We start from the raw sequence: 9,010 nt of genomic DNA, 5'->3' as shown, positions 1-9,010 counted from the left end.
AACCCAAATCCCTATTCCATTTGTAATTGATAATGGAGTTGAATATTAGACATTGGAAATGCCATGAATAGTGAGCAGGGGACTAATGGGTTTTGTAATGAGAGAGAGAGAGAGAGATATGGTTAGAGAGAGAGACGTTGAGCCAAAGTTTCATCAAATTGTTCAAAGATAAATCCTCCCTAACACATACTTCCATTATCAATTGCAATTATCGAGTTGTGGCTCATATTCAATGGATATACACTTGAAAGTTGTTATAAATTTTAGAGTATTTCGAAATATTTTTATGGGGCTATACATGCACATTGTAGTTGAGGGTTGAAACCCTAAGACGATTTTCTATTTTAATAGTGAAAATTGGGCAATGACTGTAGATATAGGCACATTGCCGAACCACACAACTCGTGTTCTTCTTCTCCCTTTTAATTTTCTCTAATTTTTGTATTTTTTGTGCGTACGCATACAATCTTAGGGCATAATTTCGCAACAAGGATAAACATGTGCATAGAAATTAAGAAAAAAAAAAGTGAAGCAGTCCTTAATAATGTATACTTAGAACACATTTATATATAAAAACATAAAACAAATAGAAAAACATAATATGCTATAAGCATATGACATAATACATGATTCATTTAACAAGTAAAAATATTAATAAGCTAAACTCAATATAACGCCTCATGACTTGATGCATATTTATTGTAGGACATATATAGTAAAATTACACGAAATAAGTAATAATAGAAAATGTGACATCTAATTATATCGATGTAATAGCCATTGGTATTTATTTAGAACCATGGGTAGTCACGAAGAGAGTTTTGAAGTAGGCAGCTAGTTTATCCCTAGGAGGTAGATACTCCTTGACAACACCGACAAACTCTTCAGACCATTTGCACAAGTTGGGATGCTTTTCATTTGTCAACAATTTTACTGTGCGCGTTTCTTCAATTACTCCCATCCAATATCCTATGAAGATGGCAGCGATATCCAAGAATCCAATTGACTCTCCTCCAAAAAATCTCTTATCTTTGAGCTCATTTTCAAGTATTTCTAGATAACCATGTGCTTCTTCCAATGCTTTCCCATCACCTTGATAAGCTTTCCAAATTGCAAGCATACACTGCAGTACAATAAATAAATTAATATGAGTCTTGACATTTTTAAATATAAATAAGAGATATAGGCACTGCAACTTGCACATAGTAATTTTTAAGACAATCAATACAAGAAGTGAAGACTTTTGCTACATACTACTCTCTCTCTCTCTGAACATGACTTTACTACTATAATACTGATATGCAAAGTAAAGATCTTGACTCAGATATTATTTGCTTTAACCAATCTCATTATTTTACATCACTCAAAAAAAATTTCACAAGGTTGAGTGTGAATGATGATTTAATGGTCAAAATTGTCTTATTGCAACCAAAATGAGAGGAAAATATAAGCCTTTTTAGGGATAGACAAGACTAATTATAGACCCCATACTCGATGTGACTCTCATATAAAGGACCAATACAAAATCGTTTGACTCATTTTCCATCACAAATTCTCTCCACTGCATTGAAAGCACGGGTTTCAGATGTTAAAATCTCATATTTCAACGCAAATAAAATTAATATATATAGACGCACGCATACGTACCTTTTCATCAATGAACTTAGCCCAGAAACGAGCCATGGCTCTCTGATATGGGTCTTGAGGCAAGATGGGATTGGACTTCCATGTCTCATCCACGTACTCAAGAATCACAAGTGACTCGGCGATGGATTTTCCGGCGTGGAAGAAAACCGGAATCTTCTTGTGAACTGGGTTCGACTTCAGCAGCAACTCGCTTTTCTTGCCATGTATGTCTTCTTCTTCTATGCAGTCGTAGGGTATGCCCTTGAGCTTAAGGGCAATCTCCACCCTCTTGCTGAATGGGCTAGCCCACACTCCCAGCACCTTCACTTCTTCTCCCATCTTAATTCGATCTGCCATTTTGTTTTTTCTTTGCCACTTTGAAATCTCTGGAGGCTCCTTATATAGGGGAGCTAAGGGTGAAATTTTCTTGGCAGCCAAGCAACCAACCAATTGTTTATTGGCATTATTATATTGTATTCTGCAATGTAATGTTTAGGGAATAAGATATTGTTGGTTATTAAGACTTTTTGGATCTTAAATGTGTTAAATTAAAGGAATAGTCAACATCCCCAGGCGGTTCAAGCACCTTTCCTCGTGCAGGACTTGGCGGTTCTCCATGTTCCATCTTTCTTAGGAGTGAGAAGGGCAGGACATGCACATGGACTCATACTCTCTTGAATAAAACCCTTACCTCCCAACTCATCAACTTGTATTTTCAATTCATCATGTTCTTTAGGATTCATCCTATAATGAGGCAAATTAGACAAAAATGATCCTAGAACAAGGTATATGACATGTTGAATGTCTCTCACGGGAGGCAGTTCATTTGGAGGCTCAGAAATAAAATTCTCAAACTCAAAAAATATGGGTGACACCTCAGGTGGTGTCTCATGTTCAGGAATGGAGGAGTCACTCTCCTTAGTCACCACAACATAGACAACTTGTGGTTCTTTGCTTTCTTGTTCAAATTGCTTTTTAATTAAAATGTGCAATTAATTTCCAACCTTTTCTTTTCCTTTCAAATCTTTCTTTTTCTTGCATTGCTTGTCATTTTTATCAATTTTAGGCTCAAGGGGACTCAAGACAATATTTTTCCCATTACATCTAAAGTTATAGGTTTTGGCACGACCAATATGTGAAACATCAAGGTCATAAAGTCAAGGTCTTCCTAAAAGAATATGTGCAACATCCATAGGAAGGACGTCATACCAAATTTCATCGTCATAGTCCGCACTTTTGATGGGAACTAAGCATCTATGGCTCACGGGCATTGTCGTTGCATTTACCCAAACAACTTTGTAAGGATGGGGATGAGGTTCACCTTTCAAATTCAATTTTTCCGAGGCTGGTTTTGAAACTACATTCATACAACTCCCTCCATCAATGATCATTTTGCAACTTTTACTCCCAAACTTAATGTAAGTATGGAAAATAGAAGTGCGGTTCCAATCAATTTATTCTCGAGGGGTCACCATGATGCATCTCTCATGACATTCAAATTAGTAGTTTCATTTTCCTCAATTGACAACTCATCCTCATTTGCTACTTCCTTGGGGACATAAGGTTGTTCTTCTCCCGACTCTTCCTCACCAACCTCTCTTTCAATTGCCAAATTTCTAGTTGGGCATTGTTTAGCAAAGTGGCATCTTTTGTGACATTTATAGCACACATCATTCCTAGAATTTTTTTTTGAGGATCCATTCATAGGTGCCTTTCCCTTGTCCAATGGTTGTTGGACGGTGGGATTGCTACCTTTAGAAGTCACTTGACCCGTGTTGGCAGGTCTAGTCCTCATATGATGTGGTCTTTCTTTGGTAAGTATCATTGGAAGTGTTCCCAAATTTTCTTCTCATTTGAGCTTTGCTCATTTGCTCATAGTTATGTGCCAAATTAAATGCATGTTCAAGCGAATCCATATGAAGGGGAAACGATTTTTTTCTTAACTCGGGTTTCAAGCCAATTCTAAATGGGAAATTTGTTGGCTATTACTTTCTTCCACACCACACCTAATGGAAATTTCATCAAATTTGCTCATGTATTCGGTCACACTCAAACTTCCTTGCCTAAGGCTATAGAGTTGGTCCATGAGACATTCCCAAATAAGAGATTGAGACATGCTTTCTTTCATCAAGCCCCAATGCTCTATAGGCCTATGACCAAGGCGAGCTTGTTGTCTTTCAACATTCACCCAATGAAGCTTTTCTTGCCCAATTAACCTCATTTTTGCAAATCTCACACGATAGGTCATTCATTTTATACTAATCAAAATATGAATCCATTTCAGCCAACCAATCTTGAAAAATTTTTAGGTCCATTTGACCATCATATGTAGGGGCTTCAATTTTCACTCTTTTCATCACATCCACATTCACATCATGATTTTCCCTACAATATGGTCTCCTTAGTTGAAAATCCTCTTCATCATAATCCTCATCATTCCAGTTTGGAACAAAATAGTCATGACGTTGGAACCTTCTAGGAGCATTTGGTCTTTGTGGGGGAGGAATGGGAGGTCGTTCTTGAGATGGTGTCCTCTCTCTTGGAGTGTGGTTTTGCTCCCTAGAGTGACAAGAAGCAAGCTCATTTTAGACTAATGGGTTTCGTAATTAGAGAGAGAGAGAGAGAGAGAGAGAGAGAGAGAGAGAGAGAGAGAGAGATATGGTTAGAGAGAGAGATGTTGAGCCAAACTTTCATCAAATTGTTCAAAGACAAATCTTCCCTAACACATACTTCCATTATCAATTGTAATTATCGAGTTGTGGCTGATATTCAAAGGATATACACTTGAAAGTTGTTATAAATTTTAGAGTATTTCGAAATATTTTTATGGGGCTATACATGCACATTGTAGTTGAGGGTTGAAACCCTAAGACAATTTTCTATTTTAATAGTGAAAATTGGGCAAGGACTTTGTAGATATAGGCACATTGCCGAACCACACAAATCGTGTTCTTCTTCTCCATTTTAATTTTCTCTAATTTTTTGTATTTTTTGTGTGTGTACGCATACAATCTTAGGGCATAATTTCGCAACAAGGATAAACATGTGCATAGAAATTAAGAAAAAAAAAAAAGTGAAGCACTCCTTAATTATGTATACTCAGAACACATTTATATAAAAAACATAAAACAAATAGAAAAACATAATATGCTATAAGCATATGACATAATACATGATTCATTTAACAAGTAGAAATATTAATAAGCTAAACTCAATATAACGCCTCAAGACTTGCTGCATATTTATTGTAGGACATATATAGTAAAATTACACGAAATAAGTAATAATAGAAAATGTGACATCTAATTATATCGGTGTAATAGTCATTGGTATTTATTTAGAACCATGGGTAGCCTTGTAGAGAGTTTTGAAGAAAGCAACTAGCTTATCCCTAGGAGGTAGATACTCCTTGACAACACCGACAAACTCTTCAGACCATTTGCACAAGTTGGGATGCTTTTCATTTGTCAACATTTTTACTGTGTGTGTTTCTTCAATTGCTCCCATCCAATATCCTATGACGATGGCAGTAATATCCACGAATCCAATCGACTCTCCTCCAAAAAATCTCTTATCTTTGAGCTCATTTTCAAGTATTTCTAGATAACCATGTGCTTCTTCCAATGCTTTGCCATCACCTTGATAAGCTTTCCAAATTGCAAGCATACACTGCAGTACAATAAATAATTTAATATGAGTCTTGACATTTTTAAATATAAATAAGAGATACAGGTACTGCAACTTGCACATGGTAATTTCTAAGACAATCAATACAGAGAAGTGAAAGAATTTTGCTACATACTACTCTCTCTCTCTCTCTCTCTTCAAATTCCAAATAACTTTGAATTCTCATATATTATTTTATTTTTAAAAGATAATAATAGATTCTTTTTAAATATAAGGAGTGAGCATGACTTTACTACTATAATACTGATTTGCAAAGTAAAGATCTTGACTCAGTACTAGTCAGATATTATTTGCTTTAACCATTAATGGATCTCATTAAATTACATGGCTAAAACAAAGTTTCACAAGGTTGAGTCTAAATGATGATTTAATGGTCAAAATTGTCTTATTGCAACCAAAATGAGAGGAAAATATAAGCCTTTGTAGGGATAGTACCCTATGAGGCTTCTTACAAGACACAGGACTAACTATGGACCTCATACTGAGTGTCCACCCATAATATATATATATATGTAGACACACGCATACATACCTTTTCATCAATGAAATTAGCCCAGAAACGAGCCATGGCTCTCTGATATGGGTCTTGAGGCAAGATGGGATTGGACTTCCATGTCTCATCCACGTACTCAAGAATCACAAGTGACTCGGCAATGGATTTTCCGGCATGGAAGAAAACCGGAATCTTCTTGTGAACCGGGTTCGACTTCAGCAGCAACTCGCTTTTGTTGCCATATACGTCTTCTTCTTCCATGCAGTCGTAGGGTATGCCCTTGAGTTTAAGGGCAATCTCCACCCTCTGGCTAAATGGGCTACCCCACTCTCCCAGCACCTTCACTTCTTCTCCCATCTTAATTCGATCTGCCATTTTCTTTTTTTTCTTTGCCACTTTGAATTCTCTGGAGGCTCCTTATATAGGAGAGCTAAGGGTGAAATTTTCTTGGCAGCCAAGCAACCAACCAATTGTTTACTGCCATTTTTATATTGTATTCAGTAATTTAATGTTTAGGGAATAAGATATTGTTGGTTATTAAGACTTTTTGGATCTTAAATTAAAGGAATAGTCAACATCCCCAGGCGGTTCAAGCACCTTTCCTCTTGTAGGACTTGGCGGGCACGTTGTGGCGGGGATAATGAATTTTAATTTTAAGTTTAGCTTAATTTTATAGATGAAAATACAACAGCCCACAACTTCACGTTAGATTTGACAAGAAATAATTGTAGAGGGACTAACATAACAGAATTAGGTAAATTTTTATTTCATAAAATGAAGAATACAGAGGAAATTTCTGAATACAGGGAAAAATAAACTCTACACTGGAAATAAAAATGAAAAAAAAATAGAAAAGGAAAAAATAAAATAAAAGAAGTGGGTCAGCATTTTCAGCTTCAAAATTCAAACCTGTAAAAGAAGGATTCGGCAATTAGACATGTGAAAAATATGTGAAAATTGAAATAAATATTGATTGATTAAATTCAGTGCTGATTGACTATATCAGTATTAAACTTATCAGAACCCTAAACTTATAAATAGAAGCTTTCTGAAAATGAAAGGGACAGACAGTGATGCAAATAATTGATAGTAAGAGTCGGGAGATCGACAGTTTAAGATAGTTTGGATTTGCTATAAGATTGAGTTGATTGAGAAATTAAGTAAGATTGAAGACTTGGAAAGCAAGTTGCAACTTAAGGATTTTAGGAAGTTAGGAGAAATTGTAGAGTGAAGATTCATAATTGAAGCATCTGAAGGTTTGAACTACAAAGAGTGAAAGATTGATAGGAGGGAGTTCAGAAAGCTCGGGATAGAAGAAGAGAGAATTGTCGAACGAAGAACTCAAAAACAAATGTCAGTAGGGTTTAACTTGGCAAATCCTCGTTGAATTTTCAATTTTTGTGGTTAATATTTAAATTCAAATAATTGTTTTAGAATTTAGACTAATTTTAAAATTTAACCCATTAACTCGAATTTGACCTATCAATCTGGACCCGACCCATTGAACTGGATTTGATCCGTTGACCCAAATACTTGATGTAGGACGGGTTTGGTCAGCCTAGTCCTACGGTCAACCCTCAAACAAGCACATATACGTAAACACTTTAATTTAAGAATTCAATCAGCCAAACATAAACATCACAAATTATGTTACGATTCACATGTGGTAAGATTTTTGAAAAAATGTATGATTTTATTTAGAAATTAAGTCCCAAGTGTTCCTTTATCAAGGAATCCAAGTTTTTATGCGGAAAGATGTTATTTTCAAAATTCAAGAATGCAAGTTCTATGTTAACAATGCAACATTCTTATGATTGATATTAGAAAGTGAAAATATTGAAATCTAAGGATTCAAGTAGGTTCCTCTAATATGAGATTCTAGGCTTCAAGCAATGGTTCACAAAATAAAGCAAGGATTCAAGACAAGTAACGAATTTACCCAAGAGAATCGTTGGTTGATTTGACGTTGTTCAACACGAGTTTAGACCACGCTAAAAGTCTTTCAAACAAGCTTTGAAATACCAAGATGAAAGTAGCTATGGGGGTGTAGGGAGAGGAGGTCATGTGGGTGTACAAAGGGGAGGTCATGTGGGTGTTTAGAGGGGAGGCCATGTGGGTGAGAGAGAGGGGAAGGGGTGATGGTGGTGTTGGATAGAGTGGTCTTTCCCCACTTGATCTCTGGCGAGAACGGTGTAGCTTCACGCTACGCAATCATAAGATTGGACAATGCTGCAAGCTTCAACAATGGAGTTTTTCTTTAGTATTCAAAACATAGGCTACCTTAGAGTTCTTACAATGAAGAGAATATAAAGACTAGCATGGGAGACAAAACATTAAATACTCTCACTAAATCCTAACACAATTAATACTTTCCAACTTACTAGACACACACTTATGCTTAGTTATCTTAAACTATTACAATTCAAATTGGAGACTCAAACATGTGCCAAAAGGGAGGCCAAACTGTGTGGCCTATAGAGCATAAAAATCGTGTGAGGTCCACATGGCCGTGTGGGACCCACATGTGTCTTGGGCTTGTTCTTGCTTCAACATCTTCACTTGGGTCTTCATGCACCTAAAAAACTTCAAGACTAAATAGTTAAGTCTTCAAATCTTCAATCCATGAGTATGTCTTCAAATCTTCGATCCATGAGTCCATAAAATGTCCAAGTCCAAATTAAATGTCAATGCAAAATATAAAGTCCAACATAGAATATTATCTTTAAGAATGCATCCACGAATAATAAAGTCTTCAAAAGTCTTCCATTAAAAGGTAGATGATCTTCAAGTAATTCTATGTGTACCTACAAAACAATTATGAGTAATAGTGGACATTGGGAGGTCGTCCACGTGTCACCATATCTGCAAAAGAGATATTCAAAGCATGTTGATCCCCATCATCTCTCACGGCCCCAAAAGAATTTTTCTCCGAAGAATGAGAAGTGATGTACTTTGAATACAATTCCGAGTTGAGACGAAGGAGGTCCTCTTTAAGTATCCAACTCCTCTCAAAAAGTGGCTTGCTTTTCCACTTGACCAACAAATTTTGGTATGATCCTGCTCGTGTGAATGTAGTCTTGTCATCCGAGATCTCTTCAATCTCATCAAGCTTCTTTGGTATGGGGAAAGGTGGAAGCAAAGGCAACTTTGGGTTTTCCTGCTTATGAGGAGTGGGGAATGGAATAGGATCACCTGCAAGGTTAG

The 9,010-nt window shown here is 36.2% G+C and overlaps 2 protein-coding genes across 2 annotated transcripts; both read right to left on the bottom strand.

The window, feature by feature from the left end:
- Window positions 1–511: 511 nt before the first annotated feature.
- On the bottom strand, window positions 512–2,624 carry LOC131167303 (glutathione S-transferase U8-like). The gene is made up of 2 exons (XM_058126059.1): window positions 1,648–2,624; window positions 512–1,123 (listed from the first exon to the last, which is right to left on the bottom strand). The coding sequence occupies exons 1-2, from the start codon at window positions 1,981–1,983 to the stop codon at window positions 788–790; spliced, it is 672 nt and encodes a 223-aa protein (XP_057982042.1). The 5' UTR covers window positions 1,984–2,624; the 3' UTR covers window positions 512–787.
- Window positions 2,625–4,715: 2,091 nt separating this feature from the next.
- LOC131167304 (glutathione S-transferase U8-like) lies at window positions 4,716–6,195 on the bottom strand. The gene is made up of 2 exons (XM_058126060.1): window positions 5,846–6,195; window positions 4,716–5,295 (listed from the first exon to the last, which is right to left on the bottom strand). The coding sequence occupies exons 1-2, from the start codon at window positions 6,179–6,181 to the stop codon at window positions 4,960–4,962; spliced, it is 672 nt and encodes a 223-aa protein (XP_057982043.1). The 5' UTR covers window positions 6,182–6,195; the 3' UTR covers window positions 4,716–4,959.
- Window positions 6,196–9,010: the final 2,815 nt, after the last annotated feature.

Source organism: Malania oleifera, chromosome 11 (assembly GCF_029873635.1).
Source record: "Malania oleifera isolate guangnan ecotype guangnan chromosome 11, ASM2987363v1, whole genome shotgun sequence".
Classification (NCBI taxonomy): Eukaryota; Viridiplantae; Streptophyta; class Magnoliopsida; order Santalales; family Ximeniaceae; genus Malania; species Malania oleifera.
The sequence above is the reverse complement of the archived record's forward strand: the minus strand, read 5'-3'. Positions and strand labels throughout refer to the sequence as shown.